Source organism: Cavia porcellus, unplaced genomic scaffold, assembly GCF_034190915.1.
Source record: "Cavia porcellus strain 051 isolate PalLab524CR breed Dunkin Hartley unplaced genomic scaffold, mCavPor4.1 scaffold_13, whole genome shotgun sequence".
Lineage (NCBI taxonomy): Eukaryota > Metazoa > Chordata > Mammalia > Rodentia > Caviidae > Cavia > Cavia porcellus.
In genome coordinates this window covers 30,847,648-30,867,382 of record NW_026947496.1, presented here as the reverse complement: position 1 = coordinate 30,867,382, position 19,735 = coordinate 30,847,648, and the positions used below count along the sequence as shown (strand labels likewise).

At 41.9% G+C, this 19,735-nt stretch overlaps 1 protein-coding gene across 6 annotated transcripts in view; it reads right to left on the bottom strand.

Moving 5' to 3' along the window:
* The window catches only part of Urb2 (URB2 ribosome biogenesis homolog), a 33,447-nt gene that overhangs the window by 12,757 nt on the left and 955 nt on the right, over positions 1–19,735 (bottom strand). For 3 of the 6 annotated variants that reach the window (XM_063260019.1, XM_063260022.1, XM_063260020.1), the window contains exons 2-7: positions 18,065–18,203; positions 16,054–16,230; positions 10,071–13,368; positions 3,782–3,942; positions 2,407–2,517; positions 722–964 (exon numbers count right to left, since the gene is read on the bottom strand). In XM_063260019.1, coding sequence (XP_063116089.1) covers positions 722–964; positions 2,407–2,517; positions 3,782–3,942; positions 10,071–13,368; positions 16,054–16,230; positions 18,065–18,190 — 4,116 coding nt within the window. In that variant the 5' untranslated portion in view covers positions 18,191–18,203. Of the gene's footprint in view, positions 1–721; positions 965–2,406; positions 2,518–3,781; positions 3,943–10,070; positions 13,369–14,324; positions 14,433–16,053; positions 16,253–18,064; positions 18,204–19,735 lie in introns of those variants that run through there. The other 3 variants (XM_063260024.1, XM_063260023.1, XM_063260021.1) reach the window with 3 other exon arrangements.

The window sequence follows — 19,735 nt, the reverse complement described above, 5'->3', positions numbered from 1 at the left end:
TCCTGTATTGCTTTCATTGTTTTGATTGGCTTTACTCTGTTCTGTTTTGTTTGATTTTATTATGCCTGATGGTATGGACAGTTATTTTAACAGTAACAAAAGGCATTATGGTAACCATTATTGATTTCCTTTTACCTTGTTTTGAAGTCTTATATCACATTGTTTTGTTTTGGTTGACTATTCTATTTTTTTTGATTTTATGACATCTGATGGTATAAACAGCTACTCTGAAGATAACAGGATACATTATGGCAGCTACTGTTGTATTCCTGTTATTTTGTTTTGAAGTTCTGTATTGCTTTTACTGTTTCGTTTTGATTGGTTTTATTGTTTTGTCTGATTTTATTGTGCATAATGGGATGGGAAGTTATTTTGAAACTAGCAAGAGGCATCATGGTAGCCACTGAAGGTTTCTTTTTATATTGTTTTGAAGTCTTATATCATATTCATTGTTTTGTTTTATCTCTGTTTTATTTATTTTGGTTTTATTCTCTTCAAAATAAAAAAAGGTGTTAGTACAGAAACACCATTTGTATCAAACTCATTTGAAAAAATCTTATAAATGGTCAAGCATTTTGTACTTGAGAAACCACTTTGGTTCTAAAAATTACTGAAACAAAAAAAATCCGCTTAACAAGTCACTATTTTTATTTTTCTCCAACAGTAAAGCACTGCACTGCTATTCTGAAGGCTGAGGTCCCCGGAAGTTCCTTTCTCTCACCTTGGGATGACACTGCAGTATGGAGAAGAGTGTGTTGTGCAACCTTGAGAAGACACTCCTATAGTCTGGTGGCCTCAGGTGGTCCAGGGGGACGGTAAGCAGAATGCTGAAGGCCAGGGTGACGTGGTGGGGGTTGCTGATGGCATCCTCCCCCTGCCGCAACAGAGCAGCCAGGACATCAAGAATAGGTATGACCCGTGCAAGGGCCACAGGCTGCTCCCCACAAGCCTCTCGGCTCTGCAGCTATAGGCAATGTGGGCAAAGAAAGAGAATGAAGAGGATTCTCAGAGAGAGCATAATACTGAGCACAGGGTGTCAGAGATAAGGCTGTCCTTGCCCCAAATAAATTGCTGTGGCCCAAGCATAGGGTGACCAGCATCCAAACCCCACTGTGGACTTGGCCACTTTAGTCATATTTTTTTGTTGGCTCCATCGTTCATGAAGAGAAGTAATTTTCTATTAAGAACCTGACACATCCATTTTCTCATAAGAAAACTGTGTATCAGATGTACATAATAGTATTTTCCAAAAAAAAGATCATCAGTCTCACGTGTCTAAGCATCACATCACTGGTTAAGTTTCTTATAAATCAGATGTAGTTAAAGATAATTACTATTCTAGAATACATAAATAACAAACTCAAGAAAAAAAGATAGCTCAAAGTGCTACCTAGGTTACCTTGCAGAAGGCACTTAGGACTCCTTCTAACCCTAAGCACATCTAGTGAGCCTTTTGGGCTCTAAAGTCTGACAACCCCACCTCCCTACTGGGTGTTCTGGCTGAGCTGACTATTTGCCACACCTGTGAGGAGCACCAATCAGAGTTTAGCTTGATGTACAGCAGCATGGCCTCCCATGTGCCATCACCACTGTGACCAAATATGAGTCTTGGACACCAGCACGGCCCCACCCAACTCAGCAGCTCCTTCAGATGGTCATAAAGACTACTTCAGCCATTTTCTCAGGAAAATGACACAAGAAAAAAATTGGAAATCCAGAGTATGAAGTCCACACATAATGATCCAGTGCAATTCTCTCATCAACAGACAACTAGAACCTGGCTGGGAACAATGGTAAAGTAGACAGTGCTCCTTCACACCCATTGTAAAAACGCTTGGATCAAGCTCACCAGAGACCAGCCTAAGCTCAAGCACATTTATGTTACAGTGAAACAAAATCAAGTAGTTACTCAATATAAAATTTAACACATGCACAGGATAGCAACAGTAACCTACCTACAATATTACTATTTCATTCTATAGTGTGTTCTCTCCTTATGTACCACAGGCCTTACACACACACATACCCCTCTGAATAACGGAATGCATCAAGCTGACTATAATATTTTCTGGAGACACAAAGCCTCAAGATCTTTCCTTACTCCTTCAATTATACAGCTTCTGAGGCAGTCTCACTTGTCACCTTGTTTCTCTTACCAGTCTCTGTCTAAGGCTTCCTAGCACTGCAACATTCCTTTGTACCATCTCCATGCCACGGCTGGCAGCTGACACCAGTGTATGCAGAGAGGACACAATCTGGGCATCCTGCTGGCAGCCACCTCTAGGTAGTAGTCCCAGAAATGCTCTGCCCTACATGGGAGAACAGCAGAACCCAAAAAGCCAGCCTTTGTCTTTATAGAAGAAAAGAGGGGATGAGCTGGAGGGTGTGTCTCCAGAGGCCACTCACCGTCAGAGCTGTGACAATCTGTGGGCATGCACGCCACAACAAACTTGCTTTCTCTCCACTGAGTGGGCAACTCAATAGCAGCTTGAGCAACCTAACAGCAGACAAAACAGCCTGAAACAAAACAGGAAATTTAGTGCAAGTAGGCAGCTCTCTTTAGGATAATTCCAGAGATGGTCCACTCACTGGTGCTGGCCAAAGAGCAGAGCCCTGGAGCCCTGATCTTGGGGATAGGGACAAGGCCACTCAAGGCTGAGTCCTCAAAGCAAGAGACATCATCACATCAGCATACAATCTGGGAGGCAAGGAAGAACCACGCTCTTGATAGCAAGGCTTTGAAGAGTGCCTCACAACGGCTCAGTATACCCCACAAGGAATCTCATCACCCACTCTATTTTGCGAAGACGCCCTGCAGAGGATGCCATCAGCTTCCATGGCAATGAAGCTTCTTGCTTCACTGAGCAAGAACTACATGTGCTCACAGACAAAACGAAGGGTTGGAACAAGACCCTGGATGAGGTGTTATGATTGCAGGTAATGACGTTAAACCAGAGGGAAGAATGGGTTTGTACTAAGCACCCCATAAACAAACACCTGGTTCCACTCTGAGCAACCACCCTCTCTTGCTCTTTCCATCCAAATCATAGCCAGCCCCATGCTATCATCAGTGACACTCATTAAAGACACGCATGCCAGTCATGAAGGCACATAGCTATAATCCCAGCACATAAGAAGTTGAGGCAGGAGCATTGCTGTGAGCTCAAGGCCAGCCTGGGATACACAGTGAGTTCAAGACCAGCATGAACTATGTAATGAAAATGTGAATCAAAAATAATTTTTAAAAGACATTCACAGGGTCAGGGGTTTAGCTCAGTGGCCTAAGTGCTGGCTTGGCAAACGCAAGGTCAATCCCCAGCACCAAAAAAAAAAAAAAAAAAAAAGACACTCATAGGGCAGAAAGGACATGAACTACAGTCAGTGGCTGCAGGCAATCCTCATAGTAAGGCCACACAGGCTTTTTCAGGAACTACACGGAAACTATATGGGCTTGTGCACCCCAATGGTACTCAAACGCTGGCCTGTAGCTGTGCAACGAAGTTCAATACAAGTTTTCAAAGTGTGCTAGATGAGCAGGATTCAACTTTTGTGGGGGGTCAATATTGTGACTATGGAAGACTTAGTATGCCATGTAATAAGAAGATACATTTATAAATCCTGCTCCAGACTATACCCAGCCAGGCTCCTTTCACAGCTTCCACCTTGCCTCTACCTTTTGGTGTGAATTTTAGTTTGAGGAATGACACAGAATCCCAAAATAGCATTCTTTCTATAGCACATGCTGCCTTGGGCCACCACATAGGGAAAAGCAGCTACCCACCTGCAGGTCTGCCCGCCAGGCACAGCCAACATCCAGGCCCTGGAGCACACACCGCATCACCAGTGCCAAGTCGTCTGTTGTCCCAGTCTCCAGCATCTGGGTGAAGAGGGCTCCCAAGTGAACGTCCAAATCCTGAGAGATCTGAGCAGGAACTTCAGGAGCTGAGAGGAAATAAATCCACAGTTACAATGAAAAGACAAGGGACATCAATATGGCAGGGTGTTGGGAGCCTGCCGTATTACCCATGAGAATATAGCCACAAGATGGCGTCCGCCTACCGCCTCGCTGCTCCCCCGCCCATCGTGTGCCCAAGATGGCGCACACATCCTGCTTCCTGGTTCTTGCTCGGCTTACTGTCCCCGCCATATATGGTAATGATTGATTGCTTCCTTGTTGCCGCCCAATCGCCTGTCCCCACGTGTAATCCCATAATTGGATAACATTAGCTATATAAGCCCAAGTATAGGAAGTGCCCGACGCACAACACGTAGGAAGCCGTCAAGGACAGACGTGTATTGAGGTTGTAGCCCAGTCAATAAAGGAGCCTGCAGAGACAAAGTGTTCGTGTGCCTCATTCTGCGGGACAGACGCGGCACCGGACAGCAGGGTATGACAAAAGGGCTGCATGTTGAGACAGTGTGCACCACACCGCAATTCAAAAGTGCACTTTGAGACCATCCCCTTGAGGGAAGTAAATCATACATACATATTTAAATATCATGTGGTACCTGAGGTGTGAAAAACTGAAAGGGTAAATAAGGACCAAAATGTACAACACATATTGTGAAACAGGAAGAAAATATCAAATGGAAAGAACTAGGGAGAGAGGTGGAGGAAAGGAAGAGAAGGGAAAAAAAAAAAGGAAAAAAGGATTAAAAAGCTTTTATAAGTAAAGGAGAGAAAGAAAAGTTGGAGAGGAAAAAAAATAGGGAAAACAGAAGATATATCATGTACAAGTGCAAATAAATACCCTAGGATAAATATTATCTTTATGGGTATCTAAAATGTACCAATTAATTTTTTTTTTAAAAAAGAGAAAGGTTTGCACTGGTACTGTTCGGACAATTAAACGCATTATGTCTTGTGTTCTGGGTGACCAATTTAAGGATGGCAATGAGCAGTGTATGTACCACTGTCATCCTGACTGTTGTGTTTTAAAACGTTTTTTCTCTTTGAAAAAAAATGGATTTGGGAGGGAAAGAGCCAGTATGGTTTAAAAAAAAAAGTGCACGCACATACACATACAAAAGTGGACCTTTTGCATGAGCAACATACAAAAAAAAAAAAAAAAAAAAAAAATGGAGTAAACGCTTAAAGCAGGTGCCGTGTGTACACACACACATTTGCACTTGTGCACAGTGTGCACACACACATGCATAGATGACAACCATGCTCTGGTACGGCAAGCTCTGGGCCATTCACACAGGTGACTGCAACTCTGCACCTTTCTATTTCCTTTACAGAACCCAGAGGGGTGTAGAAGTGGGACAGTATTTTTAAACAGATAAAAATGTCAAAAAAAAAAAAAAAATCACACCAATCTTGCACTTTTCAGAACTATCTATAGAATCATCTAGGTGTTTCCCAACATCCCCAGTGCTGTGGCCACAGTCTCATCACAAAGCCTAAAGCCAAGGCATCCAAGGCCTGCCTAACACTGAACCTAGTCTAACTTCCACGGCGGTTCATTCTACCCAGAGATCTTCCACTTCCTGTGAGTGCTCACTACTGAGCAAGATGCTGGAAGCAGGGGCCAGAATCTGAGAGATGAAGATGTAGGACTGAGTCTCCCACAAGTGGTAAGACCCTAGACATATGGACTCTTTTCACCTCAACTCCTTCATCAATGAAATGGGCTTAGCAGCACCAACTCCTGAGATTAGCAAACAAGAAAAGTCAGTTTAGAGGGAAAGGCTTCCCATGGACAGCTCTCCAGTACCACCGTCATAGCTAAACATACTTGGCCTGTACACACCTCTCAACCCAGTCCCACATCTTGGCTGCTTTCTGGCAGCCTCCTTGCAACCTGTGTGGATGTCTGTTACTTAAGTAGGCCAAACTAGCAGCTCAGTCTTCCAAGTAAGACACAGCGCTACACACAAATGGGCAGTGTTACAGACATCGGATCAACAGAGATGTCTGTTTCACTGACAGAAAGCATTCTTCACAGAAACAAGCCAAAACCCACTTTTGCACCATCCAAGGACAAAGCAACCTGCATAGGTCACCTGTATAGCCATCACTCAGTTCTCCCAGACTACCTTTATATGTTCTCTCTCTCCCCAGTACCTTGGGCTACTCCTCAGTGGGCATGTATTCCCAATTGCCCACTTCTCCAGCATGTCCCAGTATGGAGTCTGGTGGCCTAGATGTGAAAGTGAGGTAGATTGTGCTGGGGCAAACCAGACAAGCAACTGGGCAGAATATGTCAAAGATCATAAAAACTCACAACTAACAGGTTTAGCAAGATATTTCCTTTTTTTTTTTTTTTTTTAACAGTCTTGCTGTGTAGCCCAGGCTGGCCTTGAACTCGCTGTGATCCTCAGCATCCTGAACACTGGGATTACAAGCATATGTCACCACACCTGACTAAGATGTTTCATAAAAAGAAGACATGTAGAGAATACAGGACCCAAAATGAAATCAGGCTTACAGCTCTTGTACATTTGGACCAGTCAGAAGAGTGCTATTTTCAATTCATTTGCATTGTGCACAACTAACCAAAAGATGCTATTTCTGATCTTCATTTACATATGGCAAGAAGTCAAACAAATTTTTGGATAAGACAGTTATATCTGGCATGAGGCCAACTGAGTTTTGTTTTGTTGTTTTTTGAGATAGGATCTTGCTTCATAGCCCAGACTGGCTTCAAACTCCTAGTGATTCTTCTGCCTCAGCCTCCTAAATATGGGATCACAACACACCTGGTTAAGGTTAGTTGAATTTTTGATAGGACAAATGCCCTAATGCCTTACTTGAAGGAAGACTTCAATTCAGGTATTTTGGATACAAAAGATCCCTTCCCCCTTATTCTTGGGAACCCTGTGAGCCTTCTCACTAGTCCACTCTCCTATAGTGTACCTCTTTTCCACCTTTAATAAATGTACCTCTTTGATGCCTTTTTCTGTATGTCTTGCTCAGGACACCAAGGACCTATAGAAAGAAACCAACAGGACTCCAATTCAGACAACAAGAGGGCTGGACCAAGGGATAAAGCAACACACTGGTCTCACTGTGGTGGAGGCTGTCTCCCTGGCATCGGAGTTGGGGCTCAAGGACTGCCTTCGCTCACCAGGGCTGGGAGGGAGGGGGACACAGAACTCTTTAATAAAGGGGCATAGCAGCCAGAGCTTCAAACCGCCAGCTATTGTTGCAGAGGATGGTCACTTCAAACACTGCACTAGTCTGAATAAGAGACTTGGTTTCAGCTCTCAGTAGAAAAGGAAACATTACCGCCTAAAAGAATCACTGACAGAATAAGCTAGAACGTCATGCTCAAGTCTTTCCAGTTCACCCACAATACAGCGACACAGGAAGGCTGCTGACAGGGAGACAACACAGCCTTGTTTAGGCTACACACTCAGGTCTGGCACTGGCCGAAGCAGACCAGGTGGCCTTACTTTCTTGAGGGCCACTAACACTCAGGACTGCTCTGTGGAAAGCAGCACTTGGCAGATCCTGAGGGTCAGGCTTGGCTGGATGACTCTCCAGCCTCACTTCCCCAGGGTCTGTCCTGACACTTACCCCAACTCCTAAAATTAAACATAATATCCTATGTCAACCATGGTGCATGCTGTCTTAAAAAAGAGAAAACATCAGTTCTATTTAGCCCTGCTTCCTTTGCAGGCTAGTAAAAGTGTACACATACTAATTAGGGTAGCAGATCTTAATGATCTTTTAAAACACACATATGTGCACAATTTTTTTTTTGTATTGGGGTGTGGTTTTTGGTACCAAGGATCACACTCACAACTTTATGCTTGCCAAGCAGCCACTTGTACCACTGAGCTATATCCCCAACCCCCTCTTTACTATATTATTAAACATAGTCATGTTTTAAAGAGTAAGGCTCTGAATAGGCATTCAAAAATATTGATCTACAATATACGAAGTTATACTCAAAGATTTCAAGGCAAGAGACACTATGGTAACTACTTTTGTGTCAGGATATCTTGTGGTAAAACACTATTTTGCTTAAATGGTGCTTTACGCTTTGGCCTATTATGCTTTGGCCTGCGCTGTTTTGTTGTTATGCCCTCTTTTATCTCAATCTTTTTTTAATTATTTATTTTTTATTTTTATCTTTTTAATTAAGGGAAAATAAAAAAAATAGGATACATTATAGTAACCCACTTTGATTTCCTATTAACTTGATTTGAAACCCTGTATAGCCCTCATCTTGCTTTGACTGATTTTCCTCTATTCTGCTTTGCTTGATAGTACCAAGTTCGAAAGTATAGGTAACAACTGTAAAGACAATAAGCTTCATTATGATGCCCATTCCGGTTGACTATTATCTTCTTTTAAAGTCCTGTAATGTCTCCAATGTTTTGGTTTTATTCTTTACTGTTTTGTTCAATTTTATTATAACTGATGATATAGGCAATTCGTTATAAGATAGCAAGAGGCAGTATGGTAACCATTGTTGATCACCTAGTATTTTGTTTTTACATTATCTATTATGTCCATCCTTTTGATTTGACTATTCTTTCTGTTATGTCACATTTGGTTTTACTCCCTTCAAAAAAAAAGTAATAAGAACTGTGGGAGTAATAAAACCCAAAATGTGTAATTGTCATTGTACAAAAAGAAAAGAAAGTACTCTAAAGAATATAACTGCATATATATTTAAGTGTATAAGATAGATAACCACATTACTGAGTGTTGTTGGATCATTGAACAAAACTGTTTGCAGTCTCACTGTTTGAAAGTCCACTTTACATGCTTTAATTTTGTAACTTGAACAACTATTTCTAAGATAACAATATGTAATCTATTAACTAGTGATTTCCTATTGTTTATTTTTTCTGAAATTCTGTATAACTTGTACCCTTTTTCTGTTTTTTTTTTTTTTTCTCTCCTTAAATAAAAAAAAAATAGTTAAAAAAGAAAAAAAAATTATTGATGTAGCCTGGGCTTAACTTAAATTTAATTAAGTCACAGAAAAGAGTATTACAAGGCTGGAGATTTAGCTCAGTGGCATAAGCGCCTGCCTAGCAAACACAGGTTGTGAGTTCAATCCCCAGTACTGCAAAAAAAAAAAAGAAGAAAAGAAAAGAATATTACGATATTAAAATAGTATAAAATAGCAGGGCATGGTGGTGCATACCCACAATCCCAGCACTTGGGAGGCTGGGGCCAGAGAACTGCCAACAAGATCAAGGCTAGCCTGAGCTACACAGTTCAAGGCCAGCCTGAATTACAGAGAGATCTTGTCTCAAAAAAAAAAAAAAAAAAAAAAAACTATATATCTATATCTATAGATATCTAAGAATATAGCAATGATTACATCATTTTAATACAATCATTTTAATTTCTGAATGTGTTTCTAACCCTTGTACACATGCGTGTATATTTTATTAACTTATAGTCATGGCATATTTAACATTTTATAAGGAGAATATGGTGTCATACACCTATAATCTCAGCATTCTAGGAGGCTAAAGCCGGAGGTTCCATGGTCAAACCCAACTTGGGCAAGTTAGTGACTGAGCAAGACATCTCAAAACATAAAAAAGGGGTATAGTTCAGTGTGAAGGTCATGTTCAATCTCTAGTACCACACACACACACACAGAATTCAGTGTGAATTTTGCCTAACACTAGTATTTTTTAGATATTGCTGAACAGTTTTGATAGTTGTCATTTGCATGACTGTATAGCAACCTGCAGCACTGCCGACCTGACCCAGAAGAGTGTGTCAGACTGTCCAAGGCAGGAGCGAGCTAAAGCCAGAAACAAAAATGAGCAGGTTTTGTTTGAAACAGGACATTCTTCAGAGCAAGCAAGCCCTGAGGAGCCCTGAAATCCACCCAGAGACTGCAGCAAGGGTAGCGAGAACTGCAAGAATGACTGGTCACATGTGCCCAGGATACAGACAGGAGAATATGAAGTCCCAGCACCAAGACTGGAGGGTGATCTTCCCAATGTCCCTGTGTGCCACCAGGTGTTACACACTAAGTGTCATTTCCTATCCAGAAAGCAAAGCGCAGTACTTTGTTGTGCCAGCATTAGAGCTCTACAGACCTAAGCCCTGCAGCCCAGAATTAGCTTAGGCAGAAACATCTTACCTGCAAGAACTCTTCTCACAGAGTTAAATATGGAGGTAAATACAGAGTCCTTCTTGGGATGGAACTCTGGAGCAGAGAAGAACAGAGTTAGGAACCGCAAGGCTGCTTGGAAAGACTGAGCATTCCCTGTGAGGGCTGGCAACTCTGACAGCAGTTGCATGTAGACATCCTGGTAGAGGGCCACATGGGAGGGCAGTGTTCTGTCCGGCTCAACCACTCTGTCCCTGCGGTGCTGATTCAGGTCTACTTCCAAGAGTGTGGTGGCAGCCACTAGGGCAATTGAGGGCAAGCAATGGACTCCAGCCCCTGATGTGAAACACAGCTGCAGTGCAGTGCCCATTTGTAGCAAGGCCGGTCGCAACAGCTCAGGCAGCGCTGCTGGTGCCTCCTGGGGCTGCCTCCGCTCTCTGAGAAAAGATCCAAAGACCTGGCACAGTTTGGTTAGGGACACCAAAATCAGCTGGCTTCCCAGAGGAATCTGGTTTTCCAACTGCTTAGTGGAAGATGCCTCAGTATACAATTTACACCTTGAGAGGAAGGCAGTGATTTTCCCAAAATTGAGCACCAAACTCAGCTTTAGCTGAATGAGCAGCTGCATCAGTTGCTCCAGGAACATCCCTACCACTTGAAGGAGATGCAGCCACATGGGATCATCTACCTCAATAAGGAGTCTACTACTGGCTTGCAGCAATGATGTTAGCACAATCTCAAATACATCACTAACATAGAAGACCCTGAACACAGACCGGGCACTCCCACCCCTCTGTAAACAGCCGAGAAGCTGGTAGCATTTCACCAAGAACTGGAGGTCCAAGGAGGGGCAGGAGCAGCCTACTGTGGTAACAGCCATGGACAACAACAAGAGAAAATAATGCACATGGTAGGGTGGTAAGAGGCTATCCAAGTGTAAAGTAGAAATGATTTGCAAAAGCCTCAGGAGGCTTTCTAGCTGCTCTTCCTCTAAATGGATGAGGAAGTCACCCTTGACCAGGGAGAGTAAGCTCTGGGCAATTTCTCTTCTTGGTTCTATACCTTCAGTTCCAACTTTTGCAAATCTAGTTTCCCAATAAGACATAATTGTGTGGTCCTTTTCAAAGAGCCAAGGTAGTTGTTGACTGAGAAGACCCTGGTCACCAGAGCAGAGAATGTTACAACATCTTGCAACTAAGCACATCAGGAAGGCGGAATGGAGGGACTGCGTCTCTGGAAAGAGAGGGCTATGAATGAGGGCAGTGGAAATCTTCACAAGTGTGATACACAGCTCTTCATCTGTTGAGCCGTCCTGGGCTTTGCTTGTTGATAAAATACTTAATAGGATGCTGGCGACACACCTTACATCATCCAGACATAGGTAGGGTATTAAAATTGGGAGGTTGGACACAATCAAGTGCCAGTGTGCTACAGGGTATGTGGATGCACACACTGTCCCTACTTGCCCGTCCCAAGAAGCCGCTGTCTTTTGACTCAAGTTGTCTGTGGCAGAACCAAGGATGTAGGAGGCATCATACTGCAAAGTATGGAGGACTTCTTCAGACAGGGAACTAGCCTGCAGTAAAGTCCTTTTCATTTTCTGCAGATAGAGCTGTTTTAAACAATACTGACTGAGAGAGTTGGACTGAGCTATAAACTTCTCAATCTTCTTCCAACGCTGTGCTTCCAAACCTGGGAGCAAAGAAGGGAGGTTTGAGCTTGTTGGAGCATCCTTGGTCAGGTCCTCAGCCACAGAGCGATACTGGCCACAGTTCAATCTAAGCATGGTATCCACTTCCATCCAGGTGTAAGAGAGTAGAAGTGCAGAGTCACTCACCTTCTGCACCCACAACTCAGGCTCTGGACCTGGGGAGCCAGGGAGAAGGGCCAGCAAGGGCTTCACTAGATCTCCTAGCATCCTCTCCATTACACACTGTGTCCGCCTGATGATGGGCAGGGGTGTATTGCTATCTAGACTCCGCATGTTGAACATGATGCAGTGCAGCAATGAACTCAGGGAGCGAGACTTCAGCGCCATATCAGTATCACTCTCCAAGCAGGGTAGGACTATAGCCTGGAACTTCTCTAGCACAAGGGACCATGTGTCCAGGATCTGACTGGGTGGCAGCTCCAGGAGGCAGGCACTGAGCACTGTGGAGGGGCCTGAAGTCAGTACAGGCTGCCTCAGTGTCTCAGCAGCTGGACGGCAGATCACCCCTAAAACTTCCTCAAACAACCGTGGCACCTGTCGGAGTTTGGCATATGTCTGAAAGAGGATGTCAATTAGCATCTCTTGGGCTTTCTTGGCTCGAAACTCCGTTACTTCTGCATCAATCCAAGCTGAAGACAATAGGTCATCCAGGTCTGGCTCCAGAATCAAATGATTCAGAGACATTAAAATCTTTAGACAGCGGAACCACGCTGGCACAGATGCATGTGGGTGGTTTATCAGCAGCTCAGCCAATCGCCGGTAGAAACAGAACTGTGCCTCCTCATGCCGGATCCTGTCAGCAGCCACGTTGTAGATATTGTTGCTGGCCACAAAGTTTAGCAGCTGTTCTACAACCAGGAGCTCTGTGGTCCAATCTGATGTGGACAAGGCTTTCAGCTGCTCTTCCTGCAGGTGTAAAATTTGCAAACAGCCAAACAGCCTGGGGAGAGCCTGAAAGCAGAGAAACTGGTTTCCCTCTTTGAGGTAAGAATCCAGAAAGAGCCTATACAGCAGGGCCACAGAGCTGGCCACCACAGAGGCATGAAGGCGTGGCTCACAGAAATCAGCATCTACCAGCCTGGTAATCACAGTGTCCAGAGGAGCAAGAAGACTCTTCATGGTTCCCATCTTTGAGTCACTTTGCTGCTGGTCCAAGAGCTCTTCTTTGTAGGATGAGAGCAAATCTGGCCGAAAAACTCCACCTCGAAGCATGGCCTCAATCTGACTCCTGATATCCCGGCTTAGCACCTGCCGCAGCTGGTCCTGTGTCCAAGTGCTCCCAGACAGCAGGTACCTCAGGACTAGGCAAGGCTGTAGCAGGTGCCCAGTTACATCCACAAAGACACGTCGGGGGTTGGCTTGTTGTTGCTGGATAGAAAGATAATGGCCAAGGGCCAGGTGAATGACCTCAAATAGCTGAGCTGTCACTGTACTTTCTGGCTGCCTGCAGGCTGACCAGCAAAGGTGACTGAGCAAGGCCACCAACAGTTCCTGTTTGGCGGTATAGATGACAACAAGGGCAGGTGTTGAGAGGATGCCCTGGCAGCAGTTCAGGACAGCACACATGTTTCTTTGGGATCCAGAGAAGGAGAATTCAGATACTCTTTCATTTATCATCTAAGTGTTAAGAAAAAAAGAAAACTCATTATTACACCAAACCTGCACATACACAACAAACCACTACAGTATCAATCAACTTGCTCTTCTCCTGCATCATGAGAAACGCAGATTATCATATCTACATGATGCGTAGTATATTAAAAGGTTAGTGCTTGTTTTTAATTCTTTCACATTATCTGGCTCTTGTTAGCATCAATTTCTAAAAAGAATTAATGCCTCTATAAATTTGGTATTTATTTTTAAAAAGCCAAGTTTTACCAGCACTTGAGAGGTTGAGGCAGAAGAATTATTGTTAGTTCAAAACCAGCCTGGGTTACACAGTGAATTCAAGTCCAGCCTGAATTACATAGGGAGACCCTGGCTCAAAAAACAAAAAACAAACAACCAAAAAAAACACACACACACACAAAAGCAAGCATTTATAAGGCATAAATCTGTAACTAAGCTCAGGTATTACAAGACAGACAGGCAGAAGCACTTGGGTCATGACTCTGAGGTTGAATACACATTTTTATAGTCAAACATTATAGTACTTATTTTAAATTATAGTCCTATTTTAAAAAAGCACTCTACAAAATGGAAAGCAAATGTTGCCAGTTACTTATTACATAGTAGACCTGCTGTCTTCTACTCTCAAAGTTCCAAAATTTATAAACACTAGAAATGAGAGCCAGGCAGATTCCTCAAACTCATTGGTATACTGAGTGACCTGCTCCCAGCCCTATGGCTTCTGAGAACAGAAATTATCCTAGGATGCTAAGCAATCAGTAGCCCAGTGAGACAGACACTGTTATTTCCACTGCATTAAGTGCTGGCTAGGACCTCCAAAGCCACACTGGAAACCGCAGCAAACATATCAACTCCTTGGATGTCAATGTTCCACCAGTGGCCTCCAGATTTTTCACTATATTGCATCAATAAAAATCTTTTCTGCCAAGCATGGTGGCACACACCTGTAATGTCAGCACTTGGGAGGCTGTGGCAGGAGGACTGCTGTGAATTCAAGGCCAGCCTGGGCTACATGGTGAGTTCAGGGCCGGCCTGAATTACATAGTGAGACCCTATCTCAAAAAAAAAAAAAAAAAGAGAGAGAGAGACAAAATTATAGCAAAAAGTCCTTTCATATTTACACTGCAAGTATAATTTACAAGTTATTTATGTACACAACAGTTCTATATAATTATAAACATACAAAAATTTCGAAGGAATGATCACTTAAACACAGAAATGTATCTTCCTCCACACCTTGAAGGATTATTCAGAGCTCTTTGAACCATCTGCAAATCACCTCTCTCCTCTGCCCATATACCCATTAAGGCAGCTCTGTGGTATGACAGCCAGGTTTTAGACTAGGGCACATCTCAGTTCAAATCCAACTCTATCACTCACTATTCATTTGACAGCAGGCAAGTTACCTAATCTATTTGGCCTGTCTCATACTATATACTTGTTAGTAGTAGCTTTTGCTGCAATTAGTTATTCTCATGGTATTTTAAAATATTGCTTTGAAAATGAAGTTCATTTTCAAAGAGATTTCAAAATCACTTTCAGTTAAAACCTTTTGATGAAATTTCTATCAGGTCTCCTTTTGATCCCCCTCTAGACCAAAAGAAAGCCTGAACCAAAAAAAAAAAAAAGAAAACATCACATAAATTGTTAGCTACTTTTTCCAGTTAAGGTAATCAAAAGGTGGCAAATGCCCGTGTTCCCAGCTACTCTAGAGACTGAGACAAAAGATCAGAAGTTTGAAGCCAACCTGGGCAACTTAAGATCCCATCTCAAAATAAAATAAAGGCTGGGGATTTAGCTCAGAGGCATAAGTGCCTGCCTGGCAAGCATGAGGTCATGCTTTGTACAGGGAGTTCAATCCCTGTACAAAAAATTTAAATTAAATTAAATTAATAAAAATAAAAAGGTCTGAGAGTATAGCTCAGCTGTAGAACGCTTACCTAAGTATGTCCAATACCAAAAAACAACAAAAAAAGGATAATCATAACTTGTTCATGAAACTGTTTAAACTTCTAATATTAAATAATATTAACTGTGCCAGGTGTGGCGATACAAGCTTGTAGTCCCAACAAGGCTGAAGCAGGAGATCATCACAAATTGAGGCCAGCCTTTATTTTTTAGATTTCTTTTTAATTAGTTCATGCTTGATATACAAAAGGAGCATATTCATTGTGGAGTTAGTACATGTACATAATATTGTACCTATATCAAAAGGTAAGTATTTTAAATTGATTCAGGACAAGGCAGCTGCAGCAGCATAACTAGTAAGACACTTATGAAAGTGAACCTGCACAAATGCTTCAGAAAGTAGCAAGAATGACAGGATAAATGTTCAAAATGAAGGGGAATACTCTGTGAGATATTAATGGCAATGTGTCTTATAATGTAATAAACTTTAAAATTTATACATTTATTGTTTTTGTCACATCTTGTTCTTTAAGTAAATATTATTTATGATAATTCTGGTAACGTTACTACTTCCTTCTCCTCCCCATCCTGGTACTTCCTGCATCTCTGTACAACTGACCCCAAACCCCGCCCCCACAAAGTTCCAAAACTTTCAACCACCCACCACCCCCTCACCCCCCCACCCGCAAAAAAGGCCCCAAGAGCAACAGGAAACTGACAGAGACCCATGTAACACAGAGAATAACAAAAGAGACTGTCAATTACCTTGACAAGAGAAATCTGAAGGTTAATTGTCTTTCCATTCTTGAGGAGATTCTGCAATTTTCTGCTATGTAGAATGTTGTCTACATAGATCCAAAGCCTTTCAACAACTTCTTCCTTCAGTTCAAGTTTTTTCTTATAAAACGCAACCAATGACTGTCTTGCCCAATCAAGTAAAACCTGAAGTTGGAGGAAATACACTCTGAAAATAAATTTTTTACAATTGAGAAAGACACTGGACACTATAGGGAAACCCAGTCATGACCAAATTCAACTATAATGAAAGAAAAAACTCCTTTAAAACTCACCTGTAGTAGTACTATATTTGATAAATGTAGTATTTGTTGTTGTTTTTTAATTGGTACCAGGGATCGAACTCACGACTGCGCCGCTTGCAAGACAGGCACTTATGCCGCTGAGCTAATCCCCAGCCCCAAATGTAGTATTTTTTAAAGTTTGTCATTAAAGAATAAGAGGGGGGCCATGTGTAGTGGCACACTGAAGCAGGAGGATTGCTTAGAGTTCAAAGCCAACTTAGGCTACATAACAAGATCCTGTCTCAAAAACAAAAACAAAACCAAACAAAAAAAGGAAGAAAAAGAAAGACAAAGGGGGATATAAAACTTAATTTTATTTTCGTATGTGCCAATGAAGTTTCATGTAAAATCTTAATAATGTTCTTTTTCTTAAGCTATACTGAGTTTTTTTCTGTTATTTTAGGTTTTCTTTTTTACGATGAGTTTAAGAGTTACAAATGCAGCTGCCCAGTTGCACATAGCGATACACATCTGCAATCTCAGCACTACAGAGGCAGAAGCAAGGAGACTGCCAGTCTGGGAGACACTGAGTTCACAGGCCAGCCTGAATTACACTGCTAGACCCTTTCTCAAAAAATTGCTGGTTGGGTGTGGCAGCACACACCTATAATCCCAGCACTCAGGAGATGAGGCAGAAGGATTGCTATGAATTTGAGGACAGCCTGAGCTACAAAGTAAATTCAAGGCCAGCCTGAACAGCATAGTAAAACCATCTCAAAAAGCAAAACAAAACTCAGCTATTCAGAATGACCACAGAATCAATCACATAAACAAAGCAAAAGTCTGTGAGAGCTGTGTATGGATGACCCCATGTTGAGTTATATCTCCCCAGGAGACAGAGGCCTATGAACCAACACGTGAGTGTTTTGTGAGCAGGAGGCTATGTGTATGAGATTTCCATTACTGTGACCTGCTTCCTCATGCACAAAACATGGAGGAAAACAGAGAGACCTCAGCTCTCAAACCAGAACTGTTATAACAATATGAAGAGTGCCATTTGTTAGAAGGAAAGAACTCTCAGAATAAAGACAGCATACATCTTGGCCAAACTGCCTACCAGACCACTCTGTCTTACACTATACAGTGATAGATAAGGGATTATCAAGTTGCCAGGATGACTTACATGTGCAGCCAAGTATGAGCATCAATATTACAATAACTGCTCTACATACTATATCTCACCATTACTTTAATGAGTATAAAGCATTTGTGACTTTTTTTTTTTTGAGACAGGGTCTTGCTATGTAGTGTAGACAGGCCTTGAATTCATGGCAATCCTTCTGCCTCAGCCATCAGTGTTCAGATTATAGGAGTGCGCCACCACACCCAGGCATTTTTGATGTATTTGTCCTGTCCCAGTATTAGAAAGTATGTCCATCTAATTTCATGCATAAACCTCATGTTTATTGCATTATTTTTTTAAAGCCAAATTACCCTGAAAAATACTCAAGAGTTATATCCTTCTTGGTACCTACCTATATCAGCAGGACTTAACGCAAATACATGTCTCTACTTCCCAATCTTTAAACCTAACCTATCAAACTAAAAGATCTGGTTCACTACTTTTTCACTGTTACTTTTTAACATCCAATGATGCTCCTCCTGAGCCCTTTTCAAATCCTCAAGTAAATGTCAATATGCAATTTGAATACTGATTATTTTAAATTATAAAAATGTAACTTTCACATTAAACTTACTTGTTCTTTATTTGGAAGAAAGCACTGGTGGGAAATCCAAGCAAAGTGAGCTAGTTTTAGTTTATCTTCCCAGGAAGTTGTCTTGCTTTTAAGCTTAAGGGAAATGCCAGAATAAATAGCAGCCATTGCTACACTTTATCTACGATTAAAAACAAGAGAAAACAATATAAGGTTAAACTGAACAAATAGCAAAAAATGAAGTGTCTTATTGCTTATAATTTTTTTAAGTTAAAATATGTCAACAAAGTTGTTCACTACAGGTCTGTAATGAGATCCCAGCTCATGAATTTTCTGGGGTAAATTCAGACAAAATCCAGGTGTGGTGGTATATGCCTGTAATCCCAGCACTCAGGAGTCTGAGGCAGGAAGATTGCCATGAGTTCAGGGCCAGCTACCAGTTACATAGCAAGATCCTGTCTTGAAAAAGAAGATTAAAAAAATAAATTCAGACAAAAGCAGACAGAAGATCCACTGCAAGTATTTCAGCTGTGATTATACATCGTATCTACAGAGTTGTATTCAAGAGTTCAAAAAAGCAAAATTAACATGCAGACCTAGACCCAAAGGAACAATTCCAGCATTCTCAGAAGCTAAAGTAGGAGGACCACCAAGTCTGAGCCCAGCCTAGGCAATTTAGCAAGCCCTTGTCTGGAGTTAGGAAAAAAAAAAAAAAAACTAGCAATGTGTTTCAGCACTGAGTTTAATTTCCCATGCCAACACATAAAAATAAATACAAGCAGATGACTCATTGAAAGACAGATGCCACATGTTTTAAGATTAAGAGTGACATTTCTGCACATATCTTATAAAGCACATTATGAGCTGGGCATGGGTGATGCACACCTCTAATCCCAGCACTGGGGAAGGCTGATAGGAAAACTGCTGTGAATTTGAGATCAATCTGGGCTACACAATGAGTTCAAAGCCAGCTTGAACTATACACCAAAACCCTGTCTCAAAAAAATATTATGGGATCCAGGATTTAGCTCAGTGGCACAAATGCCTGCCTGACAAGTGTGAAGTTAAATTCCATCCCCAGTACAAAAAAAAAAAAAAAAAAAAAAAAAATTATGTATCAGGTATTAGCCTAGCTCTATGAAACAATTTTAAAGAAATGAAAAATGGGCTGGTCCGAGTGCAGTGGTGTTTACAACTAATTGATCACAACCAGTTACAGATTTCTTTGTTCCTTCTCCACTCCCACTGCTTCACTTGACTAGCCTTAAAAAAAAAAAAAAAAAAATGTAGTTCAATATGTGGAGAAAGTAATGTTTAACTGAACCCCAATAGAAATATTGTTATTTCTGCTGCAACGGTAAAGTCCCACAGTAGTTTTATCTTATTCATTCAAATACAAATTTACTACACATACTGCTGCCTAAAAGACTATTTAAAAAAAAATTTTTTTTTGGTCTTTTTGAGACAGGGTCTCACTATGCAGTTCAGGTTGGCATTGGGCTCACTTTGTAGCCCAGGCTGGTCTCGAACTCACAAAGATCCTCCTGCCTCAGCCTCCCAGCGCTGGGATTACAGGCATGCACCACCAGTATGTAATTTAAAAGGCTGTTGCCAGGGGTGGTCGTACACGCCTGTAATCCCAATACTTGGGAGGCTGAAGCAGGAGAATCATGTGAGCTCACAGCCAGCCCAATACACATCTTAAATAAATAA